The sequence below is a fragment of the Rhinolophus ferrumequinum genome, chromosome 11 (assembly GCF_004115265.2).
Source record: "Rhinolophus ferrumequinum isolate MPI-CBG mRhiFer1 chromosome 11, mRhiFer1_v1.p, whole genome shotgun sequence".
NCBI lineage: Eukaryota > Metazoa > Chordata > Mammalia > Chiroptera > Rhinolophidae > Rhinolophus > Rhinolophus ferrumequinum.
The window spans coordinates 36,035,346-36,054,342 of NC_046294.1; the positions used below are offsets into that span (position 1 = coordinate 36,035,346).

The 18,997-nt window shown below is 55.2% G+C and overlaps 1 protein-coding gene across 2 annotated transcripts in view; it reads right to left on the reverse strand.

Moving 5' to 3' along the window:
• The window catches only part of KCNC1 (potassium voltage-gated channel subfamily C member 1), a 44,076-nt gene extending 25,468 nt beyond the window's left edge, over positions 1-18,608 (reverse strand). For both annotated transcript variants that reach the window (XM_033119417.1, XM_033119418.1), the window contains exon 1: positions 18,010-18,608. In XM_033119417.1, coding sequence (XP_032975308.1) covers positions 18,010-18,579 — 570 coding nt within the window. In that variant the 5' untranslated portion in view covers positions 18,580-18,608. The remainder of the gene's footprint in view (positions 1-18,009) is intronic.
• Positions 18,609-18,997: the final 389 nt, after the last annotated feature.

The following is an 18,997-nucleotide window of genomic DNA, read 5'->3' on the forward strand; positions in this document are numbered from 1 at the left end:
GGTTCAGCCTGAAAGAAGTTCAGAATCTGACCACCTCTTACCACCTCTGGCCCAGCCATCATCGTTTCCCGTTATCGTGAGAGCCTCGTAACTGGTCTCTGGGCTTCCAATATTCCTGGTGTTCTAGGACTATTTTCAACATAACTGCCAGATAATCCTTTTAAAATGTAAATCTGATCGTACCATTTCTCTGCTCCCAATCCTCCACGGGCTCACCATTTCTCTCAGAGGAAAAGCCAAGCTCCGACGCCCTGCAGGTCCCCCCATGATGTGGTCCTCCATTACCCCTCCAAGCTCCTCTCCTGCCACTGTCCCCTTCACTTGTTCCAGCCACACTGGCCTCCTCCAACATGCTCCTTAAACACGCCACACGCCTGCTTGGGGCCCTCTCACTGGCTGTTCCCTCTGCCCAGAACGCGTTTCCCCAGGTATCGTCATGGCTCATTCCCTCAGCATCTTATGAGTACACTGACCGCTCTAAAATCTCAACCAGCATCTCCAATAATCTGGTTTTCCTAATTCTACTGCTCCCATCCAAATTGCATGTACCATCTTCGAACACCCTGGCTTTTCCCCAGCTTTCCTGAGGTATGTAGTATACATACAATAGCATTCACCCATTCCAGGTGTTCAGTCGGATGAGTGTTGGCACTTCACACTATCTAATCTACTGATTTTCATTATGCATTGTCTCTCTTCCCCCTTAGAATGGAAGGTCCATGAGGTGGCTGGATCTGGGGATCAGGGCTGGCCTAGCCACACGCCACACACCCCTAGCGAAAGGGGGCCTCTTCCTTAGGGAACCAGGAGCACAGCTAAGCAAGAGCACAGCTTCCCATCTGTGGGAAGGTCGTGGATACACGTCCACTGGCCTCAATCCTTCTATCTACAAAATGGGCATAACAAGTTTACTCCCTTCCGCCTCCTTAGGAAGTGAACCCCTCCTCTGGCACCCACTTTTCCTCGTCTGCATGAGCAGTGTGTACAACCACTGACGCACTGACGCCGTATCTGTACCCGCACTGGCGACCTACACAACCACTGATGAAAGACTTGCGTTTACAGCAGCACTGACCACACTTACAGCAGATCTTTATCTACGCTGGTAAAAGGAGCATCTCTATCCATGAATCGGTGACTAAACTGGCCCCGATGCAGTCACGAATCTTTCAGCTATGTTCTCATCAGCTCAGTCTCCACAGAAATTGGTACACTGGCAATGGGCACAGAGATTGACAGCCGACTCCTGTCTACACAGGCAATAGGTGCCCTCGTTGACAGCAGGCGCGTTGTGTACACGGGCAGCAGGCACAGTCACGTTCGTCTCTTAGCAATGGGCACACTCAGCCCACAAAGACCGAGTCCCCTCCCAGCCAAGGGCACGAATGACTGAGAGTGGGCATAAGGGCACGAAGGCGCCTTTTCAGGGAGGGGCAGACATAGCTCCCCTCCCAGCAGGCTGACAGCTGAAGGTGCTGGTTGTGGAGTTCAACAACCTGCGTCCTGCCTGCCTGGGGGCAGAACTCGCACGGGCACGTGGAATTCAAAACCTGGGTGCAGGCCCTGGAGTGTGGAATGTAGAATCTGGGCGTCCGTACTGGAATCTGGGACACATGGCGAGAGGATGAGACCACGTCTATTCCCAGCACCTTGAGATCACTCAAGGTGAGGAGAGACTTGGGCTGTGACTCCCAGCACTGCCCACCCCATGCCCGGGTCTGGCCCAGACAGCCTGGGCTTAAAAAAGCACTAGGAAATGTCACTTTCTTTTTGAGAAGGTGTAATGGGAGGAGGTGGCCTAGGGACTTTAGCTGCCGGCCTATTCAGAAGTTGGGAATGGTGACAGTACCTTCAAATGCTACAGCTTGTTTGCTACCCTGGGTGGACAGAATTCTAGTTCCTTCCCTAGCAGACGGAGGCCTGCCTAGTGCCAGCCCAGAGCTTCCTGCTCCCACTGTGCCGCCGTTTCTCCATCTGCCAAAAGAGGGGGGGGCAGATCCCCTCGAGCTCCCCCTCAATCTCTAGGACACCTGTGTTACCCACGAGAACACCTAGATCTTACCGGAGACACAACCTGGACAAGATACACGTGAGGCTGGATTCCTCCTGAGAGAAGAAAGCTCCAAGGACATCTCGCCTTCCATTGATGCAGCTTTCACTCAACTGTTCATTCATTAAACCATCAAGCATTTCCTGAGTGTCTATGATAGACACACCATACACCACTCTTCATAAGCACCTCCAGAAGTAACAGCTTTAAATAAAGCTCCAGCACAGAGCTAGGCACATAGTATCAATCGTGAGGATAAAGGCATCTACTGGGTACCACTCAGGACACTTATCCTGAGTTGGGCACGTCCTGAGCACTCTTACGTGCCCCATCTCGTCACCCCGACACCATGTCTGCGGTCCATACTACGATTACCATCACGATTTTACAAAGAAGGAAACTGAGGCTCGGGGAGGTTAAGTTGCCCGTGATCAAACGCCCGGGAGGTGAGGGAGTTAGAATTCAATCCCAGCTTTGTCTGACTACAGAACACATGCGCTCATCTATTCTCCTAGTCCCTCAACAAACATTTACAGGACGAATGCCTGAGTGAATGAATGAAACCTCGTGTTGGTGAAAGTAAGGGTCCATGAGTGTCCAAGGCCGTCGGCATGCACAAGTGTGGAGAGCATGTGTGTGCAGACGTTTGTGTGCTTGCACGTGGAGCTTCTCTACGGAAAGACTTTCCCTTGTTGTCTCGGTCTTGTGTGTGCTGGAGCTATACTTAGTTGCAGCCGTGACTGTCATGGCGCACCAGGCACTCTCCCTGGGACCTGGTTTCCCAGAGAGCCTGCCGGGGCCAGCGTATGTGTGTGTGCGGGGTAGTCTGGTGCTGGGGGATGCTAGAGCAGGGCTTCGTGTCTGAGCACAGATGCTCACAGCACTGTGCCTTGTGTAAACGGAGATCCTTAGCTCCAGCTGGGAGAATCTGCTCTAGGCTCGCAGCGTCTAAGCCTCCAGGCCCTGCCAAGCTCACCTATTGGCCACCCATGCCCATGGTCCCTTTACCGGCCTTTGTTAGGCCATTAGAACGAAAGCCTTGGAGCTCATTTCTAGAGCCTAGGGATTGATGGCAAAAAGCAGTGGGAAGATAGTGAATCTTGGTGTAGCTGAGCCAGGGTCATCTGGGGCCTGAGCAGGGGCCACTCCCCAGCCAGCAGAACTGTGCTGCCCCCTGGAGCATGGCCCTGCCAGAACTATCCGAGGGGCTCGCTCACCACAGCTGGGGACCCGAGCAGGAAGAGTCCTCTCCACCTCATATAGACGGCAACCACACGTATGCCCCGCATGTCCTGGGCTTCCGAGGCCACGCCCCACACTCACTGTCTTCCCTCCAATGGTTCAGGGAGTCTGGAAAACCCTGGGCCCTGAGGCCTCCCCATCCCATGACACTGCCTGTACCTTCTTTCCGGCCTATCCTGGTTCTTCTCCGTCAGAGCCTCTCACCTTTTAGAGTGGACAAGTCCCCTAGACCTGTCCCTGCCCCCAGCTCCCAGCTCCCTCATTCTACAAACCACCCACCCCCTGCATCTGGCAAAATTCACTTCCTACACACATGGGCTGGGTGTCTCCACCCCACCTTCTGCCCTAAAGTCTTCAGCTCCCAAGTCCCATCCTCTAGGATGTTTCATTTAATGAGAGCCAAGAGACTAGAAATTTGTCCATCCATCCTCACATTCATCCATTTGTTGACCCATCCATTCAGTTACACAGCCCGCTGGGTATCCATTCATACATCCTCCTGTCCATTCATCCATATCCATCCACATACCCATCTTTTCATGCCTTCTCTCATCCCTTACCCATCATCCATCTATCCATCCGACCACCTCATTCTTGACCAGAGAACCACAGCATAATAACAGGGCAGTAGGAACACTGGTCCTGCTCTAGTTGCCTTCTCAGTTTCCCAAGAAGACCTGGTGTCTAATGCTTCTTCCACCACTTACTAACTGTGTGGTCTTGTGGAAATAACCTCTCTGGGTCATTTTTTCCTTCATCAATAAAAATAGGGATAATACGGAATCCTACATTACAGGGCTGTTGTGAGGTACATGGCGTCAGCAAAGATGAATTGGTTCCATGCTATGCAACAGGCACTATCATTGTTTAAGCGGGTCCCTGTCCTCTACGTGGCTGCAGCTGAATCAGGGAGACATGGAACCTCAACAGGTCACCTGGATCAAGGGCAGGCAGAGTTCTCTAGCAGAGCAGTCTCTTCAGGAGGGGGATCAGGAAAGGCTCCAGACAGAAGGGGCCATCAAAGCCAGGCTGGATCCATTTCAGATATGCAGAGCTGGAAGAAAGGGCATTCTTGGCAGAGGGAAGGAAACATGGAGAGGCAGGAGGCAGGGGATCTAGAACATGCTGGGGGCACAGTTAACGTGCCTGGAGGCCAACGATGGGTGGTCTGGAAAGGCAGGATGGGTAGGATTTCGAAGGGTAGCACAACAGGGTAGGAAGGGCCGTGGACATGGAAAGACTCAGAAAGCCCGTACGTACCACAGTGATTCCTTACTTGGAGGTTTGTACTCAGATCCCTTGACTGCCAGACAGGAAAAAATATATCTGTTTGGTGGCAGCCGGGCCTCGGGAGCCACGATCCCTGCCGCCTGGAAGGGAAGCCAGCTCCTGGTATTTCTGACCTTTGTGCTGCTAAATATATCACTGGTGACAGTGGTTCCTGCCCCTGAGGCTGTGGAGCCCCTGGATGAGGCTTCCACGGCCCGCCTCCCTCTCCATGGCTCAGCCAGGGCCTCATTCTACCAGCTCCCCTGGGAAATATGAACCCAGGACCAGGGTGACAATGTGCCCCAGTAGCCAGATCCAAGCCCTGGTAAGCAGCTCCCGTGTGCCAAGGCACAGTGCCGGGGCTTTGCTCCTCTGAGGCTCATCCTCCTTCCACACAAGAGGAAACAGGCTCAGCCGGACACCACTGGCCCACACTGAGGCAGGGGGCAGAGCAAAACCCAGGCCCAGCCAGGTCCCAGACTGCTGTGACCCTGCCCCATGCTCTCCACGCCCTAGAAATCGTATCTCCTCCTGCACCTGGCCCTGCTATGGACCATATTTTCTCCCTCACAAATTATCTTTCTGCCTCAGGCCTTAGTGGATTCTCCCAGCATCACTGAGACGCAGGGGAACATCATTACGCACACTATAGACGAGGAAACGAAGGCCCAGAAAGACAAGGGCTACGCTCCAGGAGTGGGGGCTGGTCGGGGGCCGAGTGAGGAGCGCCCTGGGAACACAGAGAGGCGCACACGGCCCAGGTCGGCCCTTAGCAGACAGAAGCCATGTGCACCCAGCCTCTGGCCCTCAGCCCAGGGCTCTGGCTGGCTCTAGATGGCCCAGCAGGTGACCATGTTGCTCACAGCAGCTCAGAGAGCCCTTGAGGTTGAGCATAAAACATTAATCTCTAAGTGAAGGATGCTGGCCCTGGAGGGAGGCTGTGGTCTGAAGCATGTTCACAGTCCTGCCCTGGTGACGAGGCCCACGGGAGTCACACTCCCCTGCTTTAGCCCATGCAGGGGCAGAGAAGCTCTGCGGGGAACCACCAAAGCCTCCCCGGTCACAGGAACCCCCTTGAAGACATTAGGTTCATCTTCTCAGAACCTCCCATGGGGGTGAGGCCAGTGTCTGTAGAGCATTCTAGAAAGAGGCCTCATGTGCCAAACAGTGAGAATGACAGCAGTACAGGAACACCTGTGCTGTGCCATGTAGTGTGCGGAAGGGCTTCCTGTAGCTTATCTCATTCAGTCTCACAGCAGCGCGGTGAAGGAGAGACTCTTGTTATCCTCCCTTCATAGCTGAGGGGGCTGACGCTTGCAGAGGCTTGCAGAGCTAATTATCAGCAGAGCCAGGTGTGGACCTAGGCAGTTTGGCTCCAGGAGGGGAGGGCACAGCAGTGCAGATGTGAGATAGCCACGCACGCTCTGGGCTGGCACACCCCGGGAGACTCAGCAGACCCCACCAGAGACAGACCCACCGCCGTGGGTAGCTCTGCCCTGTCTGGCCTTCACTGTCCCCTGGATCTCTGAGCCTGGGGCTTCTGCTGTGTCCTGAACCCCAGGTACACGCTTCCTCAGGGCATGTTCCATTTCCCTTTGTTCCCCAGATATCACATATCTCCCTCCCTTGCCTCCTTTAAGTCTTTGAGGAAACATCACCGGCACAGGGAGTCTTCCCTGCCTAGTTAAAGCGGTGCCTCTAGTACTTCCTGGGCCCGTCCCTCCATCATGTATCTTCACAGCACTTCTTACCACCTGACACACTGTATATTCCATGGAGCCATTTGTTTCTTTTTATTCTTCTTGGACTAGAACATAAGCTTCCTGAGGGCAGAGATGTTTGACTGTTTTGTTCTTTGCTTTATTCCCAGCTTCTAGAGCAGTGCCTGCTACCTAATAAGTAGGTGCTCAATAAATATTCGTTGAACGAGTGAATGAATGCTAACAGCAGCCCCTGGCAGGGGAGCTACACAGACTGTCTTTATGTGCAGAGGTAGGGATATGGAGAGAAGTTCCTTCCTGCACTGTGGATGGGAAAGGAACGAAGTGGGGGACATCAGAGGCAGTGAGCCAGGGGCTCAGGGGTAAAATCAGAGCCAGGGTGAAGCAAGATCAGGGTGAAGCCAGCAGGGGCAGGGTCTGAGCTGTGCAGGGTGGAAGAGGCACCTGACACCCTGCACAGACTTGAGGAAGCTTCCTTTGGCTATCATGGTCCAGGCTGAAGCAGCACCTGAACCTGGGCCCAGTGAGGCTGGCTTCTGCAGCCCCCCGAGCTCAGCTTTCTGGGGCTGTCCATCTAATATTAGCATGTCTCCATCCAGCCTGGTGTCGGTATGATGAGGCAGCTCAGCCCAAGAGCGGATATCACATACTGGCACAACAGGAGTGTCAGGCCCTAACCCCCGGGCTGCAGCTGCTGGGGTCTGCCTGGCTCCTGCTGCCACTGCTCCCTATGCCTGAGCACCCCCTGTAAAGAGGAGACGTTTTACTCCTGAGTTGTGATACGTGCTGCCTGCCAGTCTCACCACGCTGGCACACTTATGGTCCTTGTGCTGGCAATTCAGGTCCCCGTGCTTGGCTTCCGACCACAGCCTGATGTCAACAGCCCTCCCTCCCTCTCCACCTGCAAGCATACGTTCCATCATCCATCTCTCTCCCCGCTACACCTGGGCAGGGAGGCAGAGCACAGATGAGCAGCCCATTACAACAAATGGGGAGACTGAGGCTCAGAGGGAGCCAGGACCTGCCCACGACACACAGCAGATTTGTAGCAGAACCGAGACAGAATCCAGGCCCGCCTCCCAGGGTGACACCCCTGAAATCTTGCTGATGGGAGGCCGACTTTAGAAGAAGGGACCCCTAGGGCCAAGGTTGGTAAGGTGACCCCTAGAGAGGTATTTGAAGGGAGTCAGTTGCTGAAAGAAGAAAGCACAGGGAACCGGTAAGGGCTTGGATCTTTTACAGCCAAGCGTTGATAAAAAGACAATAATGGAACCCACAATAATTAAACAGTATGTTCCAGGTTCTAGGCTAAGTGCTAACACATTCAACCCTCATGGCCTCCTTATGAGACAGGTCCTATTAATATCCCTCTCTTGAGGCACAGACAGGTTAGGGAACTTGTCCAAGGTCACACAGCTAGGAAGTGGTTAGATTGGGATTTGAACGCAGGTCTCCTGGTTCAAGAGACCATGCTCTTATGAGAGAATGGGGCACACGTTGTATTGCCAAGGTCAGGTAGCCAGGAAGCGGGGACCAGCTGCGAAGCCCATCCATCAGCTCCTGAACCCATGACCACGGCTCAGAGCAGGGGGTTTGGGACAAAAAGCACCCTAGGCCTTCAAGGAACGGAGTCTGTGTTGAAAGCCAGTTACTAATGCCAAGAACTTCCTACCAACACGGGTGATAGAGGAAAGGGGACAATGGGAGAGAAAAGAGGAGGGAGGGAGGTGGACAGGGAAGGAGACAGGAAGGGAAAGGGAGAAAAAGAACCTGGCTGGCCTCAGGAGCGATAGAGTCCCAAGGGAAGTCAGACTGGGGGTTAGGCTGGACCAAGTGGACCGAGGAACTCAGTGTCCTCATGGTGTCCCCTTCCTAAGAGCTAGTACACCCTGGTTTGGGAAAATAGTTTCTTAGCTGCTGAACTCTGGCTGTGGATAGTGTTTGAGCTGATGCTGCTTGAGGGAGGAGTTTGGAGAGATGGAGGGGTCAGGATGTTAAGAGCCTGATATGGCCCTGGGTGGTGACAGCGGCCGGTGGGACCGGGCCCTTGGTGGGATTGCCCCCCCCAACCCTGGCCTTACTGGGGTTGGACCCCGCCCCTGACCGCAGCACTCCCCCAGTGCAGCCTCTCCTCTCCATCATGGCTGCAGGCTTGAGGGGCTGAGGGATTGTGTTTCCACGTGAGACAAGGAGGGGTGGGGGGGCAGCCAGTAATAGGCTCAAAGGTGTGGGTGCCAATGTCTGACGTAGGTCTTGAATTCTGGTCTCTTTATTCATTCTTTCAATAAATATTTATGTAGCACTCACTATGCCAGCCCTGTTCTAGATCCCAAGCATTGAACATGTGTTAAAAGAGACGAAAATCCCTGCCCTCATGGAACTTACATTCCAGTGGGGGAAGCAGATAATAAACAAAGTAGGTTAGTAACATGTAGTTGGTTGGTGGTGCATGCCAAGGAGAGAATAGGAAAGCACAAAAGGGGGGCAGGGAATAGCAGGGTGCCATCGGAGATGATGACGTCTGAGTCCAGGCCTGAAGGAGGTGAGGGAGGGATAGGAGGGGAGAAAGTGCTCCGGGGAGAAGGAACAGCAAGAGCACGGGTCCTGAGGCAGAAGCATGAGCAGCGTGTTGGTGGAAACCAAGGAGGCCAGAATGAGTGTGGGAGAGGCCGGAAAGCAGAGGGAGAGGTGGGAGTGGAGTTCACGGGGAGCTCGGAAGGAGCTCCTGAGAACCCTGTAAGGACCAGGCCTCCTCTGAGGGAGACAGCAAAGGGCTGGCTCGGGGTGACGAGCACCTCCCAGGTGGCCCTGACTGGCAAGGACAGCAGCAGGGAGGGCAGTCTGCAGTGATCCAGGGACAGAAGACGCAGCTGCAACCGGGAAGGTAGCAGTGGAGGTGATGCGACACGGTGGGATTCTGGGTGTTTCCAACGTGGACACAACAGGATTTGTTGGTGCGTGAGAAAAAGAGAAGCGTTAGGGAAGATACCAAGGTTTCTGGTCTGAGCAACTGGATGCAGTTGCCATTTTCTGAGCTGGGGCCTCAGCCCCCGGCCCATTACCCTGACACCAACATCTTGGGCACAAGGAAAGGTCAGAATCACCCATGAAGCTCTGCCAACCTGCACGCACCCATCCAGATCTTTCTGTGTCCTGATGCTTCCCCACGACTGGAAACTGTTGCCTGCATCAGCACTTTTCACAGTCTAATGTGCCTATGAGTCATCTGGGACTCTTGTTCAAATGCAGATTCTGAATCAGTAGGTCCGGGCGGGGGTCTAAACTCTTCTTTTCTAACCAAGGAGCAAGAACCCCCGTATCCCAAACCCCACGGGAGACCCGCCCTCTCTGAGCATTCACATCACCCAGGAGTACAGACCCTTCCCAGATCTAGGAATCTAATTCTCCCCGGACAGAGCCCAGGGGCCTGACCTTTTCTGAAGCATTCCAGGTAACCTGAGAGTCAGCCATACATTGGGGTCCTCCAGCAACCACTCCTGCAGCCCCCATAGCAGCCATCGCAAACACCTGCACCCCAACCCCTGCCCCACCCAGCATAGCAGCAGCTCACTGCCCCCCTCTCCACGGCACCCCTACACTATGGAAGTTAGCCCCCTGCCCTGCTCCAGCACCTACAGACTGGCACAGCACCTCCTCTCAGTGCACCTTTCTGCATCTCCCAGAGGGCACACGGCCAAGAGAAGGGCTTGGGGAGGAGGGCAACAGGTGCCACTCGATGGGCCTAAAGAGGTGGTACCCCCGGACCATGCCCGCGAGAGAGGTGGGTGAGTCTGCCACCACTGACGGCTCACAGGGGCTCAGCACCAGAACTGACCCCAAGCTGGGCATGACTCCCATGCCTTGAATACACGAATGAAAAAGCCGGTTGAGGGAGCCTGAATGAATGCAGGAGGGGGCTCTTCAGACCCCCCCCCCCGGGCTCCTACCTGCTTGGTATCGGGACCCTGCCGGGAGAGCTCGCATGTGCCTTGAAAGGAGCTGAGCGGAGAATGAGGAAGGAGAGCTAGGGAAGGACTAGCCCCACTCTCACAGTGCCACTGGGAAGGTGAAGCCCAGAATTCTTCGACTCCTAGGATATCGGAGCTGGGAAGGGACTTTGTGGTCATTTAGAACAACCTCTGTTTTATGGGTAGAAAAACTGCAGCCTGAAGGGGTGATGCAACTTGCCCAAGGGAGCTTAGCTGGTTCGATCGCCTGGCTGCAGATCTTTCTCTGTCCCTTGCCTGACGTCCACGACTGGGGTCCTGTCTGTGGCCTCATCCTCTCCATGCACCCCGGCCAGTCTCTAATCCTGAGGGCCTGCCTCCCCCCAGCCACAGGCTGCAGAACTGAACCACAGACCTCCAGCTTGACTCATGCAAGCTTGGGGACTCCATGCCCAACCCAGACCCCTCCCTCTCAAAGGAGGTCAGCTGAGGGTGGGAGCAGCCAGCCTAAGCATTAGGGACCTTGAGGGACGAGTTCTCGTGTTCAACAAAAACTAGAAAGTACACTGATGAAGGGGAAGAGATGAGCAAAACGCTGTGGTTGGAATGAGGGCTGCAGAGGAGGAGGCCAGCGAGGAGCTGGCAGAAGGGAGCAGCAGGAGACATGGCCAGGTTCCAGAGCAGAAGGCCTCGAATGCCGAGCTGAGGACGAGCCAGCATTCCCACCATGCATCACGTCATGCAGGGTAACTTGTGATCCTCCCAAGCCCTCTGCCATCTCGCTGCAGGCCATATGGAGCCCCAGGGCCTGCATGGATGGTGGGGGCAGTTGAGGCATCTGAAAACCTTCTTCCTGGGAGCTGCCAGAGCCTTCTTGTAGCCCCTGCAGGCCAGACCCTCACTAGCTGTGGTTCAGGGGCCACGGCTGGCTGAGCAGGATTCTCTGATAGGTTGTTGGAAAAGAGTATTTGGTGGAGGAGGGAGAGAACCAGAAAAAAACCCAAGCCTGGGCCTCGGCAAGCCACAGACACCCCCATCCCTGGAAGCGACAGGAGGCAGTACTGAGCAGTGGTTATGGACAAAGCTCTGGTGGCAGGCAGACCCAGGTCTGAATGCTGGGCGGCTCCACCACTCGTGAGCTAAGTGACCTTGGATAAGTCACTCAACTTCTCTGAGACTCAGCAGCCTCACCTGCGACCTTGGCATGCTAATGAGAATCCAGTTCCATGGGAGTTTCGTGAGAATTAAGTAAGAATATATAAATCAAGCCCTTCCAACTGTCTGACACATAGCCAAGTGCTTTAGTAAATAGTAGCCATTAGTATTGTGATTCAAGAAAGGAAGGGGGCTCTGGAAAGTCCTTCTTGGGCGGATAAGAACAGGATTTTGGCCAAGTCTGTGTGGACTGACCTGTGGCAGTCTCAACTAACTCTGCTGGAGCATGAGCAGGGAGTAGGGAACAGAGGTGGGAAGGCAGGTAACTGCTTATTCTCCCTCCCTCAGGGGAGGCAATAAGGGAGTAGTGAGGGAACAGCATGCGCAGGTAGGATTTGGTATTCTTGTAAAACTGAGAGCCAAAAGGAAGGCAAACAGCCGGGCCCCGGGCCAAGACACTTGGGGTGTGAGTTTGAGTCTCGCTGATTCCCTGCATGGTCTTGAGCAAGTGTCTTTCCTGATCCGAGCCTGTTTCTCCTCCAGCGGGAGGCCGTGGTCTGGGAGCACCCATCGGCTCCAATACTCTCATGTACAGGGAAGGTGGTCCCTCCCGCCCAAGTGTCCCCCAGAATAAGGACTTGGAGCCTCTTAGCTAAGGCCCTCTTTTCCTCTGAGCCTACTCTCAGGGAAGGGAAGCTCAGGCCAGGGGGTGGCCAGGCTGGCCTGGGGACTGACGGGAGGCAGCGGCTTGAGGCCCTGACCTTTTGGTCCAGAGTGAATACACTGGTCATGGGACTGCTCAGAATAGCCGTAGCACTATATTCAGCTGTCTCGGAAGGCCCGAGATCCCTAGCCCAGGCATCGGGCTACCAGACCCCCTCCCCCACCCCGAGACAACCCGCCTCCCTCTGAGGGACACTCAAGCTAATCTCCTGCCAAGCTTTTGGCAGATGTCAGACCTCCTGCCCAGAGTTAGGGAGCAGAGACTCCAGTCCCCAGAAGACAAGATCCAAATATTCCCTGAGGTGTCTTAAGGTGGATGGGGGCTCCCAGGCCACTGAACCAGGACCTAGAGACCTGGCTTTCTGAACTAGCCCCGCAAGTAACCTTCTCACATGTGACCCTGGGAAAAGCACTCCTCTCTGGGCCTCAGTTTCCTCATCTGTCATAATAACCGCTCCTATTATACTGCATATGTAAGAAGCTTAGAGTCTGGAGGGGGAGACAAACCTGACTCAAGCAAGGCTGCTAGTGAACATTTTATTCCAAAGCGGGTAGCGTCTCTGAAGGGAAAGACTCTGGTTCTGAATCCCCGCCCAGCCTGTGGGGTCCCGGAAGGCATCACCGAGGAACCAATGTTTGAGGCAGGGTGTGAAGGATGAAGAGGGCAAACCAGAAGCAAAGAGTTCTCCAGAAGGAACAGCATATGCAAAGGCCCGGAGGCAGGGGAACCTGGCACATGCCAGAAGCTGAAATGAGACCTGGCTGGCTAGAGTTCAGGGAGAGACGGAGAGAGCCAGACCAGAGGAGACTGGAGAGGCAAGCGGCCTGGGGGGCTACGGTTACGGGCCAGGGAAACACCAAAGGGTTTTAAGCAGGCAAGAAGGTGAGCTGGCCGATTGGTGAGTTGAAGAGACCTCTGTGGTTGCCAGTTGGAGGTGCAGGGGCTGAAGGTGGGAGAGCACTCAGGAAGCTGTTGGAGAGGTTGGCTTGAGGGAAACGGTGACGGGAACCAGGAGGGCGGACATGGAGGCAAAGGATGGAGTCTAGAGAGAGTCATGAAGTAATAGGATAACACGGCCAACAGGAGTAACACCAGCAGTCAGCATTTACTGAGCACTTACTGCATGCCAGGCCCTGGGACGTGGGACTCTCCACATATTACCTCAGTTAATCCTTCTATCAGCTCTCTGGGAGGGTCGACCATCAAACTCACTTTAGAGATTAATAGGCTGAGAAACTCTGACTAAGAGTCATTTGGTTTGTGCTGTTCTTTACTGGGAGGGGAGCTGCGGGCTTGGAGGTCCCATTCAAAGACACAAGGACACCTATAAAAGCATCACGGGAAAGAGAACACTGAATGGGGGATACACTGTGGCAGGGAGCGCTTGGGATGGCTGGAAGAAGGACACACCCAGCCCCCTCATCACTGGTCCTGAGTCTCATCCCTGTTACCATGACAAACTGGGGTCCTGCCCAGGAGGGGGCACGCTGCCCAGGACGGCGCTGGAAGCAGCTCCATCCCAACCCCTGTGCATTCCAAGCCAAGCCTAGAAGAGCCCTGTGTCAGCTGGGACCCAAAGGAGAAACAAGTCTCTGTCTGGGCTTTTCATCCCAGCTACTAAGCGAATTTCCTTCCTAGAGAGGTGAGGACCTGACTGCATCATGTCCCGTAGAGGTGGGGGCAAGGCAGAGAGACGGAGTCGAAGGAGAGGTGGGCAGTGGGGTGGATGGAGGTGGGACTTTCATTGGCCCTCCTTTGTCATTTGGGAAGCCAAGTGACTCTGGGGGACAGATGTCAACACACACACACGTGCACACACACACGATACTCCTCTCTGGCATAGGGACCACCATTGGTCCTCACCTGACACAGAACAAGGATCCTGATGACAACATGCAAATTACAGAAAAAAGTCAAGGGCCTCACACCTTCACGGGCCCACGAGGAAGAGAGGAGGGCAGATTTCAAGTCAGGGCTGCCCCCGGCTGCCCCAGCATAACCCTGCCTGCTTTCACACCTTGACGGCTTGGCAGGCGAGGACTGCTGTGCCCTGCCATCTGCCTGGCTGATTTCTACCTGCCCCTCAAAGCTTGCCCCAGCAGTACCTGCTCCGGGACAGTTCTTACTCTCATAGCCGCGGGAAGGCCCTTCACAGCCCTGACTACGTAATGTCATCATCATCCTTTGCTTGTGTGTGTCTGGGACACCACCCCTCCCCCCAGAACACATGCTGGGCTCATCCTGTCCCTGCACACCTCACCACCCCTCGCCCCCTCAGCCTGGGTGCATAGGAGACCACAGCAGAGAGGGGCCAGGGAACCAGACACTCCAGCTGGCACTGTCACACCTGAAGAGCTCAGATGGAATCTCCCACCCCAGCCAAGTAGCCCCCCATTTTCCAGGGCCAGTGCTAAGGCCCGGGTGAGGTGGCCTCAGTGGCTGGTCCATGCATCAACAACGGGCCTGGGCTACAGCAGCATTTCTACTGAGGATGGGACATGAGGAGGAAAACTGCTCACTGAGGCAGCTCAGGAGCCCCACGAGATCGAGGCCGCAGGCAGAAAGCTGGTCTGGAGCTTCCTTTTCCTCAAGGTACCCTCATCTCCAGGCCACACAAGGTCTCGCTCACACATAAGCACACACAGCAACATTGACACACGAAGTTCTCACACAGTCTGTTTTACACACAGCCTCACATACACACAGACTGTGTCACACATAGGGCCCCTCACCCCACATACAGCCTTACACACTGATGTTCTCACACACACAGCCTCATACACACACACACACACACACACACACAGTATCTCTCTTACACGTAGTCTCTTTTTCTTATATATGCACTCTCTCCCACGCAGTCTCATCTCACATACAAAGTTCATCTCTCAAAACACATACAATCTGTTTCACACAAAATTTCTCTGATACTCACAGAATTTCACAGTCTCAACACACACACACACACACACACACACACACCCAGAGTCTCACTCACATATTTTTATTCTCATACAGTCTTTCTCACACACACGATGAGTCTCACAGCCACACAGAATCCCTCTTACACAGATTCTCTCACACGTACAGCTTTCCTTTCACACATAATTAATGTCACACACATACAGGATTCTGGTCTAGAATAGAGAATAAAAATATAAATCCCAATCCACCAATTTGAGGAGGCTTGGGGACCCTGTTGGAGAGGGGTAAACAAAGGTGTCATCAGCAGCGGCAGAGCAAAGATGGAGGGGGAGGGAGGGCGGGCAGCCGTCTGGTCTCTGCGCAGCTGAGCTGCAGAGCGGCAGCGCAATGCAGCTAGGCCAGCCAGAGGGCAGCAGGAAGCCTAGGTTCTAATCCATGCTCTGCCCTCAGTTCTTTTGTGCCCTTGGGCAGGTCCCTCCCCCTGTGGGCCTCTCTGTGTCCTCATGTGTCACCCAAGGAGTTGGAAGGACTCTGGGAGGCTACCAGGAAAAGACGGTGGCATTGACAGGCTGAGGGTGGGGCACCTTCTAACTTACCTCCATCCCCCTCTGCCCAGGGAAAACCCTCCGAGACTGTTCTTCCGTGGGCACTCATGAGAATCAGGACTTTTTGGTAAGGTTTTGTCCACCAACAAGACTCCAAACTATGCTAGCCAACACACTTATCTGCCCTCGGTGAAGGCCACCCCACAACCCAGGGGTGTCCAGTGGGAGAAGACGGACAGGTGAGGAGGCTGGAACAAGTCCCACCTGACCCCTGACTAGTCTGAAACTCAGGGACATAGGTCAGAGCCCCACCGCTAAGTGGGGGAGGGGGAGCGGCCCCTTGCTAGGGTACCAGGAGGCTGAGAGGACAATGAAGAAATGGGGAAGTTGGGCCTACTCCTTCCTTCTGGGGCCAAGGCAGGTCCCAGTGCTGTTACGATGCTGTCCAAGGTCAAATGCAGGCTGAGGGAGCAGCTGCTCTAACCCAGGCCTTTGCCCAGCATGCCCCACCCCCACCCAACATGTGCTGGTTCAACTCCCCAGTCCCCCTCCTGCCCCTTCCCACAGCTTAGCCACTGCCGCCGGTGACATCATCCCCTGGCTATGGTGGCCTCTATTAGGACAGGGCAGGGAAAGGGAGGCCTCTGAGGGTCTCAGTCTACTCTGGGGACAGCAGGGAGTTGGTGGCCAGCTCTGGGGAGGATGAGGTCCCAGGAGACCTGGTTCTGGTCCTGCTTAGCCTCCAGCTTCCTGGGTGACCTTGGGCAGGGTCCTCAGTGGCAGAATGAGGGGCTTGGCTCTCTCCCCCTTATACCCCCCCATACACATCTACTCTAGGATTTAAACTATAGCACTCTGAAATAAAGATTGGTGGCTATAAAATAGTCACAGGGATGTAAAGCACAGCATAGAGAATATAGTCAATAATGTTGCAACAACTATGTATAGTGCCAGGTATAGTGCCAACGATGTATAGTACTAGACTAATTGGGAGGATCACTGCATAAATTATGTAAATGTCTAACCGCTATGCTGCACACGTGAAACTAATATAAAATAATATTGAATATCAACTGTAACTGAAAAGTAAATAATTAAGAAAATAAAGTTTAACACTCTGACCTGCTGCCCCCTCCCTCACGTGTTAAAACATTGAGTGCTTTATCTCAGTAACGAATCTACCACCAAGCCTGTGCCTAGCACAGTCCTTTTCTGCCTGTGGACACCTCCGTGCCCCCCAAGTCCCCTTCCCCTATTGATCCTCAGCAGCTGGGCAGACACTCCTGCCCCCTCCCCTGCCCCATCCTCCCCACCCCCAGCTCTAGCGGACAGGAGGGAAAGCATGCAGAGCAGTGAGGGAGAGTGGGCAGAGGCAGAAGTTTGCCAGGTAGGGGGATGGAAGGGTGGCTATGGATGGGGGAGGGACACTGCTTTCAATTCCCAACCCCGCCCCCCCCCCCTCATGCCTTATGCTCCATTCAGGCCTCTGAGGTCAGAGCCCAGAGAAGGCAAGGAAGGAGTGTCTCTTCCAGGGTAGATGGCGGCTACCAGTGTCTCTCTTTGGGGCTCAGTTAAGTAGCAAAACCCCTTAGAATTCACCAGACCCTCTCTCCCATTTTATAGCTGGGGAAATCGATCAAGAGAGACCACCTGAGGAGCCAAGGTCAGCAGGAGGGTGCCCTTCCTCCCCAGCAACAAGCTGCTGTCACTAAAGGGGAGTGACTGATAAAGACACACCCACCTCTCTCACACTTCCTGGTAGGTTCCCCCTTTAGACCCACTCTCTGTTCCTGATAGGTCCCAGAGGCATAAGCCCAGTGGCACCCTCCAACACCGAGACCTGCTCTGAGGGGTCACATCCCCTTCTCCACAGCCCAGCCCTACAAGGCTGCTTCCTGGGGAGGGGTGTCTGTTTCAGGCAGCAGCCCAGGCCTCAAGCCCTTGTCTGTGGGCCCTGGCTGGCTCCAGATGCCCTTACCTGAGAGAGAGGAAGAGCTCCCAGCTTAGAATCTAAAGGGCCGGTCACATCTTCGCAGTATACATCTGCAAAGACACAAACATGCACACACAAACACTCCTGCACACTCAAACATTACACACATGCTCACTCCTCCACACTACATTCTTTACCCACACAAACATACACTGCCACACTTACATAAATATGCACATATAACCTACTCATACACATAAACACACCCATTCATACTCGCTCATACATATTAAATTCGGAAATATAGACAGCCCTTACATACGTGCAAAACCAGTCACCCTCGAAAAGAGTCACCCTCTCTCTTACACACGTACACGTACGTACACATACGCACAGACACCTCCTTAGGTGCCAGTTTGGGAACCCACCCCTGCCCGCGGGAGGTGGAGAACGCTGCCTTCCCCGCCCCTCTCTTCTGATGGGTAAGTTGTCACTTACCCGCGCATAGCGGGATGAGTAGGGGTCCTCGAAAAGCGCCCAGATTCGTGGCTGCCAGCGGCGCCAGAAGCTGCCTGGCCGGCCGTCAGGGGAGTCGCTCAGCGCCAAGCGCTTGGTCATCTCCAGCTCGTCCTCGCCGTCGCCTGAGTCGCCAGGGCCGTCGGCGTCCGCGTCGTCAGCGCTGTTGTCCAGGGGTGCGCCGCCAAAGCTGTCGAGCGCCTCCTCGGCGTCGCGGTGCTGGCGGTAAGTCATCCAACAGCAGGGCTCCACGTCGGTCTCGTCGATGCCCCAGAAGGCCAGCTCCTCCTCGTAGAGCGGCCCGCACACGTCGGCCGGGCAGTGCAGCTTGCCCGTGCGGTAGTAGTTCAGGATGTGTGCGAAGACGCCAGGGTGGCGGTCGAAAAAGAACTCATCCGCGCGCGGGTCATAGTCGAAATGGCTGTGGGCGTCGGGCTCCGCCAGCCAGGCGAGCCGCGTGCCGGGCAGTGTGCGCAGCGTCGAGCGGTACGTCTGGTGGCGCGTGCCGCCCACGTTGATCACGATGCGCTCGCTCTCGTCCCCTTGGCCCATCGCGGCGCCCCCTTAGGCATGGCGCGGCCCAGCTACACCCATGGGAGCGGCCGCCAGGGGGAGTTTGCGCCGGGGAGGGGGGCGCGCAGCCTTCTCCCCCCTCCCCTCAGCCGTCGGGGCGGGGGACAGAGGTTCAGCGGCTCAGGCCACCCCCGGAGCGACCCAAGCCCCTCGGGGCGCTTTCTGCCGGATGCTGTCTGGTCCAGGGGAGTGCGCGCGGGATTCCAAGGGTCTCTAGGCGCCAGATGTGGGAGGGAGTTGGTCCGGCTGCGGAGGAGGCAGAGGAGGAAAGAAGGGCGGGAGAGAGGGAAGGAGGAAGGGAGGGAGGGGGGCGGCGCTCAGCGGCGAGCCCCGGGAGGAGGGAAAAGAGGGTGGGGGAGCCGGGCTCCGGTCCCCATCTCAGCGGGAAAATGGAGAA